Genomic DNA, 21,864 nt, shown 5'->3' on the forward strand with positions numbered 1-21,864 from the left:
AGCTCTTTCAGTCCTTGTAGGAGAAGCTCGAGATTCTTACTCTTTAAAGTGAATTCATTTTTCTCCTTGAAATTTCTCTAACAGGTTTTTCTGAATTACAACAAGTAGTTTACATCCCCCTCACTTCAGCTTAGAAGCAGACATAGATATTGATGCCTGTGCCAGAAATACTGTGGGCATCAATATTTTTTGCTTTGTGGAAATTAGGTTCATTGCATTATTTTTATATGTAAAATCAAATATGTAGCTTTAAACATTTGGATATGTATCAGAGGGGAACAAAAAACCTAGATGAGAGAAACAAAATAGTTTTGAATGTAATTTACTGCATTAGTTGAGGCTTAAGCTAAGTTCTTAAAGTTTCTGGTGCTCTCATTTCAAGTAGCTCTTGGGTTCTCCCTTCACTAGGGTTGTATTTGGCATTGAGTGCTACTATAGTGATGCCCATGAGCAAGCTCATCAGTGACTACATTCGCTGAGTGCCATCTGCTTCACTAGCAGTGTTTCACTGAACTGTTGCACTTGATTCCAACCTCATCTTGACTTGATCCCAGCACTGACAGAGGCAGGTTGGTTTTGCCACTCTGTTGACCTCTTGTTCTGAAACAAGCACCTCTCACAAGTGAAGAAACACACAAATCTCACCAGCATCCTCTGAAAAAATTTTTGTTATTTTTAAGTATTGCAGTCAATGTTTTCCTTTGATTATCTCCTAAAATAAGTCCTTAAGACTGCAACTGTTGAACTGTTACGGTTAGTTGGTGGTAATTCATTCAACGAATTAACTGAATCCTGCCAACGGAAAGACAACTCTTTTCTTCTCCTGCCTTAACGAGTTTGATTAGGTTGTCATATGCTAAGAAAAAATGTAAAACCTGTATGAAGACTTTTTGTTCCTGTAGTGTTACTCTCATCTCTAGCAGTGGAGTTGTTTAGATTTCCTTGGCTCCCATCCCAACTGCCAATATCGTTTCACAAGCCTATTGAAATACGGTACAATACTATCATTGATGTCAGTAGTAGTTTTGGTTTTGGTGTTTTTTATGGTGTCAGACATTGCCTGATGCTGCTGCAGTCATTTATACTGAATGCTCTTAATAATAAAAATATGCAACAGCCATCTTCACATACGTTTTGTGTTCTGTGTTCGTTACAACTTTGTCACATGTTTGTCCAGTCTTTGAGTAGCATGGTGTTTACCGTAGAAGGAATTTACTCTGGGATAAGCCTTTGTAGAACACAAAGGATGGCCAAAAATATGTTGACATAGAGTGGGTTGACATGGGCTGTAGGACTTGATTACTTCAATTACATTACATCAACTGAGTGTGACATAGTAAGGATGTAAGCATCGGTCTGGACCAACGCCTCCCTGAGGGTAATGGTTATGGTTATAATAGTTGAGGATTCCAATTGTGACTACCATACCTGGCAGTCAGGAGACCATTTGTGTACGTTTCCTGCTAGTGACCAAGACAAACAGTGCTGCTCTGTCCAATTTTTTTAGCAGTGTCTTATTGTAACTATTATTGCTGCTTCTGTGAAAACAATTTTGTAGCCTATGTGAAGAGAAATGGTGAAGCTTTTTTTTTTTTTCTCTTGTCTTAAAATTAATTGGTGTTTCTGGAATTGCAGACACTTGGAAGAAAATCAGATTAGTGTGATAGAACGTGGAGCATTTCAGGATCTAAAGCAACTTGAACGGCTGTAAGTATCACTGTTTTTATAACTGTTGAATGTCCACGGGTTTTCTTCTTCAGTGTTAATGGTCATTCGTAATATTTCATGTTTATAAAATTAAGTTTCTTTAAGAAAAAAAGATGGGTACTCGCCTTAACTAAAGTATGCTTTTAAACAAGTTGAATTTATATTGCGTGACAGCTAATTATTGATATAAAATGTACAGTTGTTTGCCAAGGAAATAGAACAGAATCTTAACAACATTAGGAAAAGGATATTGTCTGGGCAACTCTTGAAATTGATAAGTAGGTAAAGAAAGTTTTGTTTTTAATAATTTCATATTATTATATAGATTTGCATTTATGTATAAATCTGTGGTAATGGAAGTTGCAACTGTCTATTTTGAAAAGCGCACCATTTCTGAAACTGCCTTCAGAATTAATTTTCTGATTAGCTTCTTACCTCTAAAGTTGCGTAATGCCACAGATACCAATGGATTTCAACTTACAATGCTAGACCTCGTGGAGAAAGGGCTGTACAATTTCGTTGCTTTTGGTACTAATTATTTAGTTCTTTTTTTTATTTTTTAAAGGTGAATATAAGAGGTCTGACTTATAAAGAACTACTCGCTCTGCAGAAGTATTAACTTAAATATCAAAGTACAAAAGTAATGCTATGTCCAGTTGCTGTTCTTGGTTGGGTGTACTGATAATCATTATCATGAAGCTAGGTTTATTTTGTCTGATGATGGTGGGAGCAGAACAAAATCTCTGTAATACTGAAATACTTCTGGGAATTATTTGTTAGAGGTAGGCAACTAGAACAAAATCGCATGCTGTTTTTGAATGCCTGTTTGTTTCAGTCTCTAAATCTCTGCCTCTCAGTCTCTAAATCTCTGCCTCTTGTCCTTGTGGGAGACTTTAACTTTCCGGATGTCTGCTGGGAGTACAATACAGCAGAAAGGAAACAGTCTAGGAGGTTCCTGGAGTGCATCGAAGACAACTTCCTTGCACAACTGGTTAGCGAACCAACAAGGGAGGGTGCCTTCCTAGACCTGCTGTTTGTGAATAGGGAAGGTCTTGTTGGGGATTTGACGGTTGGAGGACGCCTGGGATTAAGTGATCATGAGATGATAGGGTTTTCAGTTCTAGGTGGGATTAAGAAGGGGGTTAGCAAAGCAGTCACATTAAACTTCCAGAGGGCAGACTTTGGCCTGTTCAGAAGGTTGATTAGCAAAGTCCTGTGGGAAACAGTCCTTCAGGGCAAGGGAGCCCACGAGGGTTGGGCGCTCTTGAAAAATGAAATCCTGTCAGCTCAAGAGCAGGCCATCCCTGTGTTCCAGAAAAGGAGCCGGCGGGGGGAAAAGCCAGCTTGGTGGAGCAGGGTGATCTCAAGATGCGTCAATAAGAAAAAGAAGCTCTATGTGCTCTGGAGGAAAGGACAGGCATCTTGGGTGGACTACAGGGACGAAGTGAGATCGTGCAGGGAAAAAATCAGGAGGGCCAAGGCCCAACTAGAATTAAAACTCGCTAAGTCTGTGAAAGACAACAAAAAGTCTTTCTACAAGTACATTAACAGGAAAAGGAGGACGAGGGAGAATATCCAGTCTCTAGTGGATGCAGAAGGAATAACAGTGACAGGGGATAAGGACAAGGCTGAGGTACTTAATGCCTTCTTCGCCTCAGTCTTTAATAGCAAAGAAAGTTGTTCCTTCTGTTTACAAATCCAAGAGTTAGAGGGGCAGATTGAGGCTCCCGTGATCCAAGAGGAGGCGGTTAGAGACTTGCTTGCCCAGCTAGACGTCCACAAGTCTATGGGGCCGGATGGGATCCACCCAAGAGTATTGAAGGAACTGGCGGATGTCCTTTCCAAACCCCTATCCATCATCTTCCAGAGGTCCTGGCTGACTGGGGAAGTTCCACTAGACTGGAGGCTGGCTGATGTTGTGCCCATATACAAGAAGGGTTGCAGAGAGGATCCGGGGAACTACAGGCCTGTCAGTCTCACCTCAGTGCCAGGGAAAGTCATGGAACAGGTAATCTTGAGTGCTATCATGAAGCACACGCAAGAGAACCGGGTGATCAGGCCCAGTCAACATGGGTTTACAAAAGGCAGATCTTGCCAAACTAACCTGATCACCTTCTATGACAAAATCACTCAACTACTGGATGGGGGAAAGGCTGTGGATGGAGTCTTCTTGGACTTCAGTAAAGCCTTTGACACAGTTTCTCACAGCATTCTGCTTCAGAAACTGTCAGCCTCTGGCCTGGACAGGCGCACACTCTCCTGGGTTGAAAACTGGTTGGATGGCCGGGCCCAGAGAGTGGTGGTCAATGGAGTTAACTCCAGCTGGAGGCCAGTCACAAGTGGAGTTCCTCAGGGCTCAGTACTGGGTCCAGCTCTGTTCAATGTCTTTATCAATGACCTGGATGAAGGCATCGAGTGCACCCTCAGCAAGTTTGCAGATGACACTAAGCTGGGAGGAAGTGTCGACCTGCTGGAGGGTAGGGAGGCTCTGCAAAGGGATCTGAACAGGCTGAACTGCTGGGCCGAGACCAATGGGATGAGGTTTAACAAGACCAAATGCCGGGTCCTGCACTTGGGGCACAACAACCCTATGCAGCGCTACAGACTGGGGGAAGAATGGCTGGAGAGCTGCACAGAAGAGAAGGACCTGGGGGTGCTGGTTGACAGCCGACTGAACATGAGCCAGCAGTGTGCCCAGGTGGCCAAGAAGGCCAATGGCATCTTGGCTTGTATCAGAAATGGGGTCACCAGCAGGTCCAGGGAGGTTATTCTCCCTCTGTACTCGGCACTGGTGAGACCGCACCTCGAATACTGTGTTCAGTTCTGGGCCCCTCACCACAAGAAGGATGTTGAGGCTCTGGAGCGTGTCCAGAGAAGAGCAACAAAGCTGGTGAGGGGGCTGGAGAACAAGTCTTATGAGGAGCGGCTGAGAGAGCTGGGGTTGTTTAGCCTTGAGAAGAGGAGGCTGAGGGGAGACCTTATTACTCTCTACAACTACCTGAAAGGAGGTTGTGGAGAGGAGGGAGCTGGCCTCTTCTCCCAAGTGACAGGGGACAGGACAAGAGGGAATGGCCTGAAGCTCTGTCAGGGGAGGTTCAGGTTGGATATCAGAAAAAAATTCTTCACAGTAAGAGTCATTGGGTACTGGAACAGCTGCCCAGGGAGGTGGTCGAGTCGCCTTCCCTGGAGGTGTTTAAGGAACGGGTGGATGAAGTACTTAGGGACATGGTTTAGGGAGTGTTAGGAACGGTTGGACTCGATGATCCAATGGGTCCTTTCCAGCCTTGTGATTCTGTGATTCTGTGATTCTGTGATTCTGTGTGAAATGGAGAAGCAAGGGGGTATATGCTCGATTTTTGACTCTGTCTTCAAGTCATTTGTTGCAGGACTTGATATAGTCTAATTGATATTTTCTAACGCAGCTTTGAAGAGTTAAGTTCAAATGAAGTCTGGAGTTTAGAGCTTATGCTGTCCTAGAGCTGTTTCAGATGATACATTTGAGTTGTTTAACCAGTGCATTGAACTTTTAAAATGAAACATTTTTGTCATGAATTGCAAAGCTCCATTTATGGCAATAAGGGAGATGAGTTTTAAATTCTGACCGTAACCCATTTTTACCTATATACAGGTTGAAAGCGCTTCCAAGATGAGAGTTTTCCGACAGCTAATTTACTTCACAGTTTTTGGGCAGTAAAAAATAATAACCATTTTAATTTTCAAAAATTAGGCATAGCCTGACACTGTAGAAGACAGTTTGTTCATGTTAAGAGTCAGTATCCAAACTACTGAGTCCTAGTTTTAAGCTTTTTTTTTTTTCTCTGTGTGTGTATATACAAGATAAATCTCTCTCATATCTCTGTTTAGATAAAGATAGATTTTGTTAAACCATGCAATGAATTCTGAAAGTACTCTGGAAGAAGAGTTGGCTGCTAGGAACTAGAAGTGATCCTCAAGTGTCATCTTAATGTGTTGTTTTTCTGTAAAGCCTGCTCTGTTTGCAAATGAAAATGTTTTGTGAAACCAGAAGTCAGGAAATATGATACCTTTAATCATGTCCGTTTCAGTATGTAATGTTTGGCAGTCTTGCTTTTTCTTTTTTCCTGTGCGATCTCTCAGCTTGGCCTGTTGAACATACTGCATCTCGGCTTCTCTTTTAGGATTGCCTGTCATTAAAGTATTTCATAAATGAATGTAGTATGAAAGGGAGGCCTGGAAACTTGCAACTTTTTGGTATTTTAGCTTAAATCACTATTAGGACAAAACTATAAATCTGATTTTTATTTTTTTTTTTTTCTGTGACTCAGTAAGCTTTGGAGAGTCAACTGTGGAAAGTTTGGCATAACTTATAAAGGCTAGATTGCAACATTTTAGGTAATATTAAAGCTATTTTATAAAGTATTGTCAAACATTGCAAAATGTTAATGAAGAAAGTCTGATGGTTGAATTTTTAAAAAGCTGGCTTTCTTCCATTTAATTTCTTTCAAATAACAAATAAAAATTGCTTATATTGCTTTGATTTTAGAATACTGTTCTGGTTTGATCTGTTGAATTGGATGCAAAAGTAATCATTGCCTTATTTTTAAACAAAGGAGATGCATTGGGTTGGACTTAAAAAAAGGGAGTAATTCTATTCCTGGCAAAATACCATCTATAAAGGTCTTTCCTTCAAAGTAACAGCGGAACTATATTGCTCCACTCCCTGCCCCATGGTCAGCGTTCAAAGGGTGTAACCTGGGGTGACTATTATTTCAACTCAGTATATTTTTGTTTATCTGGATGTTGAGGCAAATCCATCATTATTAACTGAGTAAATTAGTAGAATTTTCTTCGCACTGTCCTGCATACCTATCTGTAGGTTAACTTTAAATACATTAGCCACTGCTGCTGAGAACGCCACGGTGATGGCTCTCCAGTTAATAGCTTTTTACTTTGATTTTTTCAGTTTTTCTGCTTTCTTTTTTTAAGAAGAATAATGCTGACAATAGTGATGGAGCATCTAAAGGCATTACTTAGATACAAGGCAGGGTATTGTCAAAATTGTATGTTAGCTTAATTAAATCTGTCAATAGCAATTGAAGGAAGCACACAATGTGAGGTATATTACAACAACAGAAAGTACAAAGTTGAGCAATAAAGTGGTGTAGAAAATAAAACCCGCTTCTTACTTTGGCATGTTTTTAATCAGCTTTCCAAATACACAGGCATTTTAATCTCTTAGCATAATTCAGTGGTTTTATTGTAAGTCGTTCTGCTGTGTCCTAGTGTTTAGTATTCTTGAGGCTGTTCAGTGATATTCAACATAATGGGAAACCAGGATGTTTCCAGTGCTTTTATTGCAATAGGTTTCTATTGTTTTATTCCAAAAGATAAATATTAGTGGTGAGGTTAGCTGGCTGTAGAAAGGCAAGTAGCTAAGAGACAACATTACTTGCTATAATTGATGCATACAGCTGTCCTCTACTTTTTGCACTGTTGTTAAGCCTCAAACGAAGCAACAGTGTTCTCGTGCAGTCTACTGCTGGAGTGGAGGAGCTGTAGAGCTTGTAGAGCCTCTGTGTCCATGCGGCCTCTATGTCTGAGGTGCTGGAGTGACTTTAGCTGGCAGGCTTGTTCACTTCTTCCAGACTTCTACCTTTCCTTTTGGCTCCGAAGTACTGCTTTCCAAAAAACAGGACCAATTGATGTTGAATGATAGACTTTGCAGAGCAGATCTAAGCTCTGTGTTCTGTAAGTGTTTAAGAAGCTATGGAAATTTTCTGCGTTGACTTGACAGTGCCAGTTGTCGTTTTGATAGTCTGCCCTCCTTACTAGTAGCAGAGTAAAAATGTTGGAAGAGCACCTGTGCCTGCTGGTGTACAGCAGGTTTCAGGAACTGTAATTCTCTTTCTAGTTCCCTTCTGCAGCCAGGTTGGGTGGGACTTTGAGCAACGTGATCCATTGGCCTTGCTTGTGGCAGCAGGGTTGGAACCGGATGATGTTTTAAGGTCCCTTCCCACCCAGACGGTTCTATGATTCTATAATAGTTAACTGTAAAAGGTTTGACTTGGATTGTCTTTCCTGGTTCTGATTCTGTGATTTGAAGTGCAGTTGCATATGCTCATACACATGCAGTGCTACACTGGCACAGTGTATTAACCCCACATTTAGTTGAGCTTTTAGCTGTATGCTTTGCTGTTAACGCAGTGTATTATTTTAAGGTAAAGTGATTATGAAATTTTCTCTGTAAAAAGATTTAAAAAGAAAGAAGCACTCTGGTGGGCCTAAAAGATGAACTGAAGTTTATTCCAGAGCCAGATGTATGTCACACATTTATGTGAAAAATGAGGCAGGATATAAGACACCAAGTGATCCTGACTTTTCCGCGGCCAACTGCCAGAAATTGTCACGTAGCTGTATTATCTTCAAAAGACTGGTCTTGGGCTGTTGGCTGGTTCTTTCTACTCAAATTAGTGTCTTTAGCTAGCATGAAAGATCTCAACATCTGAAAACACTAAAAACGTGTTTTTGTTGTTTAAAGGAGGGGGGGAAAAACGTATAAGCATGGCCAAATCAAATCTTTTCAAAGTTGGGAAAAATAATTAGCTTTAAAAAAAAAAAAAAAAAGAAAGCTAGAATCCAGATTTTAACCCTAGTGTGTACATGTATGGTGTTGTGCACGTTGAGAGATTAGAATGGAAGATATTTGACCTTTATCTGCAGAGATGCTACTGTGCGTTGAATCTTTGTAAGCGTTTTCCTAAATGCTTGATTAAGGTATTAAAGTGTATTGTTTGGCACAGTGTACAGTAAAATTGCTGTTAAGGACCCAAGATGCTAAGGACAAGAATAAATTATGTGTTACTTCACAATCTGGATTTCATAAATTGAGATTGAACAGGCTTTAAATAAATCATGTAATACAAAAAGCATCTTCCATAAGTAACATGCTGAGTGGGAAGATTGCTAAGTGCTTTGGAGTAGCAGGCAAATTAATGAAAGCATTGGATAGTTTTTTGCTGTTGTAAACAAAAGCTTATTGCAAATCTTTGGCAGTATGGACAGATCTATAGTGTTTATATAAGGTTTGCAGTGAGTGCAGTTTGGCTGTTTTTCTGTAACTGCGTATGCTTCACTCGCTGCTGAGGCCATATGGATCAGTAAATATGGAAGGTAGTTTGAATGTGATCTTCCAGAGTAAATTTGTGTCCCCATTTCCTTATGACATAATATATCTAATGGGAAATCAGTGATCATAATTGCTGAACAACAGAGGCTCACTGGAATGGATGTAGGCTGTGGTCTGATAATTAATCAATTTTATTACTTGTGTACTTCCCTCTTCCTTCTCCAGCTACCGTACCTAAGTCGGTGTAGTACCTGGTTCGCTGCCAAACTCCCCAGGAACAGGTGATGTTTTGGGAGTGAGAAACAATAACTTTTGCCAGTATTCTGGTCCCAAGGTAGCCCTTTATGCTTGTTTTTTTCCCTTTAAAGAGGGTGTGAATGGCATGCTGGGCTCTCCTAGTGGTGTCTTGAAGCTATGGTGTCTTTGTATTTGGCAGGGATGGATTTTTTTAGTGTCCGTACCGAAGAGTCCCCCATAGAGTCCTGAGGAACTCAGGGTGCAGCAAATGTCGAAGCTTTGAGTCAATCTTTCGTGCTGGACAGAATGACTGCTGCAAGATCCACCATACATAGGGTGAAATAAATCTGTGTTTTCTAATCCCAGATGGCAGTGATGTGTGATCTTTTGTAAATGGGGGGAACTAGTTTCTAGCAGAGACCAGTTGTAAACTTAACCACTCTTTGTGGAAGCTGGCCAAAAGAATATAGTAAAAGGAAATTCAGTACATTACACTCTCAAGTGTGTTGTCCTGATTTGAAGAATAGTCTAGTATCTAGTCCTTGCATTGCCTGCATGTGTGAGCTGGCAATATGAAGGTCTTTGCTGCATTGTCTGATGACTGCAATTTCAAGCAATATTTATCGATGTTTGTTAATATTTAGTTGATATTGTTAAGAATTTGTCCTATATCACCTAAGAAATTACTCCATTTTTTTTGTTTAATAAAGGAATCCTATAACCACCATCTGCAAAAGCAATGTCTTGTACTGTGCGGTTTCAAGAAGCCTTTAGCATTGCCTTTGAAATGAGTGTCTGTGCAACTGTTTACATTGTGAGCAGTCCCGGGTGAGGAGTACAGTATTTTGGGTGAGAGTGTATGAAGGGGTGCTGCTGGTTTTATTCTTGGGTGCCAGTGGTGTAATCATGGAGAACGGAGCACGCTGTACTGCAGGATCTTCTTCCGAGTGTCATTTGAGTCCCTGCTGTTCCTTTTCACTTTACAGTTTGGAGTTTGGTCCAAGGCTTCCCTTTGAGACACTCTGCAAAATACAACCAAATGCCCACTCTAAGGAACTGTAGAAGACCGTTATGAAGTTGCGTGACTGTGAAATAATACAGTAGACCCAGTTGAGGGTTGAAGAACAGGGAAATGGAGAGGAGGTGGGGTAGGGAAATCCTAAAATATTGGAGCTCATAAAAGACTAAAATAGAAATTCACAGATGGTCATCAGAAGGCTGACTGTGCTCATGAAAGAGACATCCTTTGAGGGCTGCTAAATGTGCAAAATCTTTTATTCAGCTAATAAGCCTCCCTCAACAAGGTAGAAAGCTAGCACAGCTGGTGGAGGAGTGTCATCCATCCTTGCCCTCTACTTATGCCTCTGTAGGCATCTGCTTATTGGCACTGTTGGAAAGGGGATACTGATCCATGTGGACTAGAAATGGGTTCCAGTACTGGATGCTTTCTGATGTTCATCTATTGTAAGAAACTAAACTGCTTATTATCTTTTCCAAATCTTATTCTGCTTTTATGGAACTAGCTGCCTACAATTTAGGTATTAGGGATACGGTATCCTTTTTATGCAGCGAGTAGAGACACTTCTGAAAGTTCCACTGCTTTTTCCTGTTCAGAACAGAGGTTTTTAATGGACTGCAGTTGCTTTTTATTCCACTAAGAAGCTCACACTGGAATCTGACTTTAAAGGAGTGCTGTCAAGCCACTAATAAGGTAGCCCTGTTTCCTATAAGACAGTAGGTTCCCTGAGAAATGTGAATGATAGTGAGAAGGTAAAATAACAGGTACAAATTTTATTCCTGAGATGTAGTGGAAACTGCTGTACAACGCACGAACGGTGGACTGCTTAGCGGTGTGGTTGATACCTCACGTTCACATTTAGAATCACACGGGATAAGAAAGGTTGCAAGAATGTGGTAGTTCTTGCTGTGTATAGGGGAGTTGTGACTACAAATAAATAAAATAATAGAATAGATATTGACAGCTTGAGTGTGAATAGTACACTTTAGTAAGTCATTGGGGAGGAACGCAAGTACTATATCTTAACAAGCAAGATCTTGGCTGAAGCTGACAGCTCACCTTTATTAATTCTTGGAAGGAAAGAAGAAAGCTCATTAATTTTGTATTACTTTTTGATTCAGCTTTATGTGCTGCTATTGGCTAAAACAGCCAAAATAAATGTTCCCAAGATATGGCTCACATACTTCACTTATCTGTCAGTATTGGGTGCTGTCTGCTCTGGAAGATTTTGATGAAATGTGTTATTCTTATGCTACTTTAGTTTTTATAAATGGCATACTTGTTATGGCCAGGAACGTTTGTTTTCTTATTTATTTATTTCAGAGAAGTCTCTCTTTGCCATTTCCCATGATTAAACATACAATCAACACAAAATTGTTTTTAGGGGGGGGGCGGAATTTGTAACTATTAGTCCAAAAAAGTTGTTCTTGTTAGAAAGGAATGTTATAACATCTTCCATACATACATTCCTGTAAAGAGTCAAGCCTCTCAAAACAGTTGAGAACCAAAACAAATGCTCAAGTATGACCTATTTCTTATACCCAGTTCATATAGTAAATAATGTATTTTATCATTTATATTAAGCTTTCATGAAAATGTTACTTTGGTTATTGTAGAATGGTACTGTCCAGTAATGATACATCGTCTTTCATATATAGAATGAGCAGTAAATGTATATCCCAGAAAGGAATGTGCTTAAAACTTAGGATGATCATAAACATTTTTTAAGTCCAATATGTCTAACTGTTCTTGTACAGAGATGAGCTCTTGTTTGATGTGTATACAGTTTATATGCTTGGAAATATAAATGTTTCCTAGGCTCATTTGAGAAAAAGAGTTAAATTTGCCCTGTAGTTTTCTTTTATGGTAATGATAATACTGCAGTCTGATTGTGAGTTCTCCGCACTCCTGGCTGCTTAAGACAGATGTGTACCTTTCATTGTAAATTTGTGTTTATGCTGGACCATCTTATTCAGCAAAAAATTTCTTAAGCCTGTGATAGAGATGAACTAGTTTGGAGATACATTCATCCAGTTGTCTTTTATGTAAATCAGTTAAACAAGAACTGTATTTTTTGGTTGGGTTTATTTTGTGGGGGGAAGAGTTGGAAAAAGTTTCAAATTACTCGATAGCTGTCACTTTCTTCCTCTTTGGGGACTACTCAGTGAATAAAGTAGTGATGAGAAACCACTTAGAATGATTCCTTGAAGATGTGTGGATTTGTGGATATGTAGTGGCTGCATCTTGTAATTGGACGCATGCATTTGGGAACATTGTAGTTCCAAATAACTGTGTTTATGTACTGTGGATGCCTACCAGGCACTAATATCCTCAAATTTCATATTTCACTGTGTTAGTAGCACTTAATTGTATAGTTAGATATTGCTCAGATGTTGCTGGACAGCCAGAGTTTTTTTTGTTGTTGCTGATGCAACAGCAAAGCTTTTATTTCTTCTGTAAACATTAAAAAACCGCCCAAGTTGGCACCTTTTTTCTGAAGGAAGCCATTAGCAGCTCTGTAAATAGGTCTGCACAGGAGAAATCCAAACACAGGAAAAGTGCAAGAGAGGCGAAGGGCAGCTAGCAAGAAAGCAGGAGGCGTGCTTCAGTGCGTCGGCGTTGGTTTGCATTAGTACATCTGACCAGGGCTACAAAACAAAGAGGTTTGTTTTAACAATATGATAATAAACGAGCGTGGTTTTATCCAAAACATTTTCATAGTAGGTCACTGACCCATAAGAACTCATGGAAAAACAAATTTGGGTTTAATTTATGTAGACAAGAGGTTCTGTAACCGCAGGATTCTTAAGCTTCTGAAAGCGATGGTTACAAAGCAAATGGAATAATGACACTTGCACTACATCGTAACCATAATTCAGTTGCAGTAGCTGATCTGCACTGAACGTTACAGCAGAGGTTCTAAACGTTATTCTTTTCTGGGGCATGTTTGTTTGATTTTAGCAGTTTTTTATACTCGATGAAGATTTATAGGAGTATTTGCTTAAGCAAAACACTTAAGGATTTAGCAGTTATTTCTCCAGGGTCTGTAGGAAATACTTAGTCTGTGTTACTGTTGGGTGAGAACTGCTGCATCACTGGTCTGAATAATTTGGATGAACTTTGTTTAGCTTAAATATTTTTTTCAAAAAGATTTTGATTCTTTAAGCTTCCTCTTATTAGAAGAATTATAGTGCTTGCCATTTTAGAAATACTGGAAGCGTTACTGGCTGGATTTCATGCTGTCAAGCACAGCAGTCCTTAAATAATCCAGTTCCTGAGTGAAACATAGATGATGAATTTGAAGTACTTAAGGTATTTTAGCTCTTTCAAAGAGAGTATGTGAAAACGTGGGCTTTGAAGCCTTTCTGTTCTTGGTCAGACCACTACAGCCTTGATGTTGCTTTTCCTCTGGTGCCTACTTCATGTTAACTGTGTCCATTGAACTGGAGCTCAGCTGAAGCTTTAGCCTCCCATATAGAGCAGAGCAAACAAATTCATGTTGTCTTATAGTTAATCTCGTGTTAGCATTATGTTCTTGGCTGCTTGGAGATGGTCTTTTCTCCGTATCTCCCTTTGTCTCAAGGTGTTGTAATATGAACATCAAAAGAAGAAGAGTGGGTTCTAGGGCTCATTCAGATGTTATAGTTATTATGTATACACTTCAATTTTTGTTGTTGATAGTTACCAGTGGGATGGGTGTGATGCAATATATTAGGAATATAAGATAGAAATAGGAACTGCAAGGTACTGAAGTATCTCAGAAAAACTGACCTGCTGCATTTGATAACTTGCTGGAAAAGTGGAATTGGATCAGAGGTAGTTGTCACAGAAACTGAGTATGTTCCATTTTTAGATAAGAGCTGCTTTAATGACAATGGGGTTTTGTGGCTGGGTACCCCTCGTGGCTTCCTAGTGAGAACATGTCCTTTGAATGAGCTGGGATAGGTAATTCCCACAGGCTTGTGATAAAGCGGTCACAAGAGTGGCTTTTTTGTTCTCAAATTTAAGTCAAGTGTACAGCGTGCTCTTTGTTCCACTTAATTATTTCCTTATATAATTTCTGTTGGCTTTAGAGGATGCATCCTTTGTTAAGCATCCAGTTTGATTTCAAGCAGGAGATGACTCTGTTAGTCTTCCGTTTTTCATAGTTCTGCTTGGCGTACAGCCCCAGGGAGGAAGGAGTAAGGCATTGCCTCAGAAGCATTCTTTACTATATATGGAGAGGCGAGGTGAGCTGGGCTGGTATTGAGTTATTAAAACAGATCAAATAGGAACAGCGTTCTATTTCTTCTGGTAAAAATTGCAGTAATAGTTCTACCTTGCAAATTGTTTTCTTGCTGATTATTCATAGCTCTTTCTGACTTCTGAAAGTGCTTAGTTTGATTAATATAAACTTTTAAGGCTTGTCAGCGGGGGCAACACAGCTTGGAGATGGGCATGTGAGAATTGACTTTTTCCTTCCCACGTAGGGTTACAGCCCTGACCTGGAGAGTTGACTCTATGATGTCAGAAAATGGTTTAACCATCTCTGTTTTACTGCCTTGACAAAAACTGACGAGGTATTAAAGGTGATGGACATACAGGGATACTGCGTTACATTCTTTATGTCCCTTGCAGGAGGTCCTATTGTTTTCACATAGTCTGTGGAAGAATAATGGGAAAGTTTCCCATTTTGTATTAGGTTTTTGGAGAGACAGAAATGGGAAGGTTTTGTGTGAATTGTTACTTTTTTTTTTTTCCAATTAGAAAAAAGAGAACTTAATGAAAACATTGCAGAAACAGAGAAACAGCTTTTGCAGGGAGCATCTCGATGTTCGAGGGTTTGTTGATCAAGCTTTTTGGGATTTATTTGCATGATAGTTAAAGAGAACTTGTGAATTCTTTTATGTTAAAGGCTGATGAAGGCAGATATTCATGCAGGATGGTACTTTATGTAACTGGTTTTGTAAATATGCTACTGAGTTAAGACATTGTCCATGTACTTTTGTTTGCTACTTCTGGAGTCACAGTGTTTTCTTGCTGTTATTTTCTTGTTGTTAATAAGCGCTGTCTGATATTTCGGTTTCTCCATTCCCCTCTTCAGGTAACTTCTGTCCAGTTCTGTATGATACAAAGTATTGATCTCTGTCTTTAATACATATGTGAACGTTATCAGACCTTTTTCATTTCTTCATGTTGACTTTGGGAAAGTGTTGATTTTCCTAGTTGTTCTTCATACTTTTTTCGCTATGTTTGTTACTAGCCAGAGACAGTCTGTATTAATGGTTACATACTGGCTCTATCTTCCATCTAAATGTCAAATCTTCTCATATGAAGACATCTTAGGAAATGAGAAAAAAAAAAAAGAGGTATTCTTATATTGAAAACTTGGAAGTGTTATAGAGCCAACAGTTTGTACGCTGCTGCTTTGTACAGAGAAAAGTGGTCTGGTTCTAGTACAGGGTAGATAATCTTTTCCAGTGTCATGAAAAGTTGCTAATAAAGGTTATTATTTCTGACAGCTTTGAAAATGTGAACCAGGACCACCCAGTCTGCTGTGTTTGTAATAAGAGATCTCCAAGTTGTTACTGTTGTAAACAGTTTTCCTTCAAAAAAACAGTTCCTTAGCGACATGTAGTGGTATCTCTCACAAATTTTGGAAGAGCTTCTGTACTAACATGTCACGTAAATAAAGAAGTTCGTTTATTCCACACCATACTCCTGTAATGCAGTTGTACTGAGTTGTTCATAGCAACCTTATTGAAATGCCGTTACATATCGTCTGGCTTGATTTCCTGGTGTGGCAATATAAAGAGGTGCTGACAGAGAGTAGGGGACACGGTTGACTTCTTTAATGGGTGCCCTATCTTGAGTGTTTGCCCTTAGAAAAACGAAGCGATACCAAGCAAAGGAAGAATTTAAATTAATGACCACAAGTATTTCTTGGTCCTGATAGGATTTTCTGATGAGACTTTGGAATGCTATTGACTGTGCTCCTACTTTACTGTTTCCCAAGTCCCTGCTGTTTAAAAGATGAAATGTAGTAACTCCTTAGAGTTCAATAACCCCTGTCTTTCTGTCTGAGTCTGCTGTTATGCATTATTTCATTTTTATTGCTCCTTGCTTACGCCCAGCTTGTGATGTAACCACTTTTCCCTTAGAGTAACTCATAGAAATGACTTCAACTTCATCATGTTCCCTGAAGCTGTTCTCCAAGGACAATGCCGTAGAGCTCTTAATAACAAAGGAGCAAAAGCTTGCTTGTTTATTGCCCAAAATGAGAACCACGTGTTTTGAGTGTGAAATAAAATAAATTACCTAACTGGGAATGAACCCCAAGTTATTTGAATAATTTCAGGGTATTAAAGGCTCCAGTACCAGGACTGCTCCCTTAAAACTACCCGTTTAAAAAAATGTAGAACACTAAGTTTCATTTTCTTTTGGCAAATGACTTGCATAATAGGCAGCAATGCAAATATAGATGTTAAATTCGGAAGTTGTTTGAGTTGTGTGGAAAGCAATGGAGTACCGCTTGTTTAGTGACAAATATGCAGTACTTTGATTTGGTAGTAAAGCTGTTGGCGCTCAGTAGAAAAGCAGACACAGTATTTGGAGGCCAGTGGGTATCACGTGCATTTATTAGGATTAAAGTTTAGCTAATTCTTATACTCATGGAGACAACTGACAGTTTGTATCATAGTCTGTGTGTCAACTTAAATTTCTGCATAGAGTATGTTCAGTAATATACAGGAATAGTATTAGTAAATATAATACTTCAAGACATTTTAAATAGAAAGGGAGCGTGTGTTTCTAAGAGGTTTATTCATTGTGAGATTTTTCTTGTAGAAGCCAGGTCCTTTACTTTTCCCTCCGTAGGCACGTAACTTCAAGGTTTTCTGCTCATGCCTTAAATATTTGCTGACGGCATGAAATGTGTTTTAGTGATGTTATGGTATTTAAAATTCTTAAATCAAGTAAATAGCTTAATAAGAAGCAAAATTGCATTGGGAAGTTGTACCATTTCCCCAGTTTGAATAAATAGCGCTTGACTTGCTTTTACATTTGGCTTTTAGCTTTTACTTTTGGCTTTGATATTGGTTACGTATTCCATGGGAAGGAGACGAGTGCCTGAAGAGGAACTCTGAAGAGCGCGAAGGAAGTTTCTCATGTAGTTAATAGGCATCCCCTCACTGTAACTTTGCAGAAAAGGGGTTTGGGTTTTCCTTGGTTTGCTTCTTACTCAGAGTAAGATTGTTCTGCAGCTGCTGCAAGAACAAAGCATGAAGCTGAAAACACTCCATCTAAAAAAAAAAAAATGGATGCAATTATATTTGATATGATCTGCTAACATTGCTATTGTCAGACCCACACTAAGCATGCATTTGTACAGCTGATGTGTAAATAAATGAGACAAATCATATTATTTTTAAATGCCTTAAACCAACCAGTGTCATGTTGCAGGTTATAAAATATATTCCTTCAGAGAAATAGTGATCCATGAGCTGAAAAATATCAAGAAGAAATGTGATTACATTAAACCACTTCCATATTAATTGTGTAAGGAATGTACATGTCTCTGAGGTTGAAAGTGTGATTTTACTCTTTTATTTGACTTTGGAAGTCAGAAATTCTTGTGAACCTTCTGAAGTCTTCCAGTCCTCCTTGAGGGGCAAGGAGTGTTGTGCATTTAAGGGGCATTACGCCGTGTGATTGTTGAAATCGTTGTCTCATTTATGATTGGCAGTAGCGAGGAATCTGGTTTGGGTTCTTTAAGAAAAATTACCATGGTTGCAAGCTGCAAAAGTTAAAAGGTTTAATACGTGACCCTGAAGCAGCAGAATAAAAAACCCAACGTAGTTATTTTATTGTAATACCAACTATCTCCTGTGGTGAGAAGTTGGATGATTTCTTACTATGTTAAGTTGTGCTGCTACACGGATTTTGTTCTTTTCTATCTATACTGATTGTGCCTCGGATATAGATTAGATTTAGCTCCTGTTTCCTTTTTTTGTGAGAGAAGCTCCATGAGACAGCAGTACCTGAACTGGATGTGACCCTTCCAATTGGGTAAACGTGAGGGACGCAGGTGAAGTCACTGCCCTAAAGAAAGTTACTCCTTCAGGAAAGCCTGGCTTCTGGCTGGAAAACGACTTGGAAAATTTCATATTAAAATCGAGCTTCTTCACTCATCTAGAAGTTATCCAGAAGCCAAGAAAAGAAATAAACCAAAAATATAAAAAATATAAAAAGGTAAAGATAACCCTTGTAGAAGTGTAGCTCACTTTCTCTGTTTATTTCATGGAGCGATCTTGAGAAGCATCTCCAGTCAGCCTCTAGGCTGGTAGCATTGTCTCTTTCCAGGCTCCAGTGGTTATTTCTTACTCTGTTTTTCAATAGGGGAATCTTAATAGTTAAGTTTCTCTTCTATCCCAGCTTCAGACAGAGGAAGAAATGTTATTAGCCTGGTTGGAGCCAGGAAGGTAGGAATTTCACAGTTAATAACTTCTCCATTGTTTGTTTAAAGGCCCTTGATAGTCCCTAATTGACATGGATGTTGTTTCCCTCCATCCCTTTGCCGTCAGGATACAGGAACCTCGATTGGGCAGAGGGCTGAGGGACCAAAGGGAGAAACTGGGCTCCTTGTGTGTATGAGCAAAATATTTCTGGGAGCTGAGGGGGAGGTTTGTCCAGTTATTTTAGCAGTGTGTTTGATGCTGTGTGTGGCCGCTCTAAAGAAAACGACAATAAACTGGAGGACAGTGTTGCATGTATGTGTCTTGTGACTTTTAAAGGGCACAAATTCTATAAACCTGCGTTTTGGGCCATTTGAATCATGAAGCAAGAAAATACAATTTGTAACATGATAAAGTTGTGAAGTACAATATTTATGTGTTTTTATTATATGAGAATAAAAGTCAGCCTCCAAGATATCTAGGAGGAGTCAAAGAACTTACTCGGAAGCATGTGAGGGAATCCAGGTGGGGACAGAAAGGCTTTGGTTGCAAGAAAATGAATCATAGAATCACCAAGTTGGAAAATACCTCTTGGGAGCATCGAGTCCAATCATTCCTATCAACCACTAAACCATGTCCCTCAGCCAAATGAGAAGGAACTAATATTCAAAGAGATGTATACATAGATCTGTGGATATGCCTATATACACGTCTGTGTCTCTTGTTTGTGACTGTAATTATCAATCTTTTACTTTGTTCCTTGATGTTCAGGTAGTCTGTTTAAGCTTTTGGAACACACTGAATATATAAAGCAGACAAACTTCACCGTCTAAAGAGACTTTGGGGAAGTACTTTGAGTAGAGGCTTAAAATCTACGCTCCTGTTGTTTAGTGTAAATTAAAATTTCTAGTAGTGAGTTGGAATTCTTTCCTGATGAAAGTAGCAGGAAAAAAAATGTACCAAAAGCCAGAAGGTAACGGCAGTAGCAGCTCAGACCCGGTGTACATGTAAGCCAGCATCATGTCTCCAGCTAAAATGCTCTAAGGAAGAGCAAATGAAGAAAAAGCAAGTGTATCAATCATATTGTGGCAGAGATCACTTGTATCATCAGCTGGGTCTTTATAATTAATATTACTTAACTTTTTTTCCTACTTGTTTGTTTTCTGTACCCACATAAACTAGCAACTAATCATACACGATCCATTGCTACACAATTCAACTGCTTGTTGTGTGGGGAAAATGAATTCTATTTGCATTTTGAAGCTACCATCAACAACGGTTGATAATTGCAAGGGTTTTTTTGTTTGTTTTGTAAAAGATGAGAGCAACTGATTCTTACTACCTTCCCTTACTTCAGAGTTGTACAGACCTTTGGCATATCCGTTCTCAGCTGTTTTCCTTGTGGGGAGTCTCTACCTACTAAGTCGTTCCAACATGGAAGCTGCTTTCTAACTTTGATCATCCTAGCCATCTTTCTCCAAACCTTAGGGGATCCTTTTTGGTTTGGAAATGGCCAAAGTTTTCAGTCTTTGCCGTCTGGATACACCAAGGATTTACAGAGACAAATAATCATACTCTTCTCATCATTTGTCACACTTGCTTTATGAATTGCTACAGAGCAGTGAGTTGATGTTTTTATGTGTCTACTTCCTGAGAAGTGATTTTCAGTTTAGAGCCACCTGTTGTGTCTGTGAACTTAGAAGTCCATTTCCTTGCACATCAGTTAAATTTTACCTGCAATGAATTATATATGTCATTTTGCCATTCGGGTACTAAATAGCATTAGTTTTTTCTGGAGTTTATCTTTTTACTCTTTCCAGTTTCAGCTGCAGTTGCCATTAGTAATGCAGTCGTTGGCAGATCTAAATACTGACTAATAAATTCAGATGCTACTGTCAAGTGGAGCGAAGAGGTTAGGAAGTAGAAAATAGTTTAAAAATGTGTGCCTGAGTTCACCTTGCAGCCCAGCACCTCTAAAAACCTTGCAGTGTGCAGTCCCTGACACTGCTGTGGAAGACTTTGGCTTTCTTTGTGGAAGGACAGGCAAGTTTCTTGTTTTATAGGTATTTTGAATGTTTTTATTTGTTTCCTATTCTCTGTTATTTTTTCCCCCCTGTCAAAGTAGCTTAGTACTGTTTCAGAAAAATAGCTCACAAGTCTTTTTCAGCTCCCCAGTTTCTCTTAAAGGTATTTTTAGTCATTTTCTTGGGAGGTAGCCTATCACTGTTTGCTTTGTTTCATGCCTATCTTATTTTATATCTGCCTTGACAACAATGTCATACAATATCCAGAAGAATAGTCAACAAGTGACCTGAGGTCTGTACCTAACAAAGTAACGTGGGCATGTCTTGCTGTCTTCAGCATTGAAGGAAGGAATTACTCTTTTATTTAGAACTTATGGGCAAATCTATTTTTATAGTTTTATTATATAAAGCTGTCATTCATAACTGTTGTGGTGGGCAGAGATATTATGCACATACATGATGTTATGAACATTATCATATGTAACGTTATAAGTTTTATAGAAGTAAGGGCTCCTGCAATACCGCAGTACTTAATCTGAAGTTTTAACTCTGTGTTGAACCACGTATGCCTGGTTCTACGGGAGGGATTTCACCATGATGAAACCATATTGTATCCAAACATAATTTAAGTCTAGATCAGCTTGTGCCTTAGATAGGATATTTCAGCTTACTACGCCATTTGAGTGACTAAAAGTGAGCAGGTGTTTTCTATTAATTTCAGAAGAAACAGTTCATTTGCACAGTGAATTCCTGCATGCAGAAATATAGACTTTTAGCTTTTACTCTTTAGAGCTCTGTAAACATCTTCCTGTGGAAGCATAGATGAATATACATTTGAGCCTAGTGGGAGGACTCTGTGCTGGTGTCGTGGTCTCACGTGGAAGCCTTGGAAGGGGCGTGGAGTTGCTCACACATTGAGGAATGTAATGTGCAGTTGGTGGTTGGTCACCTTTAATGGGTCACTTAGGGGGACCTGAGGAGCAGATTAGCACAGTGGAATATGCCAAGCTGTATTTCCTGTGCAAAGTAGTAGTTCAAGTAATTTGGGAGATGGAGGGATTTGTAGTGTATGCAGATTGTTGCCTGTACAGTTGGTATGCGTCTGATCAGACTTAATAAGTTTGACTCAATGCAGGTATTGCCAGAGCTGACATGACTGCTGGAGAGTCTCTCTGCGTGGTTCTTCAGCTTCCAGGAGGTTTTATTAGTCTGGACTGCATGCTGTGCACATCCAGAGTTGCTTCTGATCCAGCACCGGAGCTAATCTGTTCTGTGGCATTACATGATTATGCATCATTCTGCCCAGTGCTCCAAATTCCCAGAATATTTTGCTAGTCTTAT

At 39.4% G+C, this 21,864-nt stretch overlaps 1 protein-coding gene across 1 annotated transcript in view; it reads left to right on the forward strand.

The window, feature by feature from the left end:
• SLIT3 (slit guidance ligand 3) overlaps positions 1–21,864 on the forward strand; it is a 518,194-nt gene that overhangs the window by 26,513 nt on the left and 469,817 nt on the right. Inside the window, exon 3 of the mRNA XM_009570808.2 lies at positions 1,636–1,707. Coding sequence (XP_009569103.2) covers positions 1,636–1,707 — 72 coding nt within the window. The remainder of the gene's footprint in view (positions 1–1,635; positions 1,708–21,864) is intronic.

The sequence above is a fragment of the Cuculus canorus genome, chromosome 14, assembly GCF_017976375.1.
Source record: "Cuculus canorus isolate bCucCan1 chromosome 14, bCucCan1.pri, whole genome shotgun sequence".
Classification (NCBI taxonomy): domain Eukaryota; kingdom Metazoa; phylum Chordata; class Aves; order Cuculiformes; family Cuculidae; genus Cuculus; species Cuculus canorus.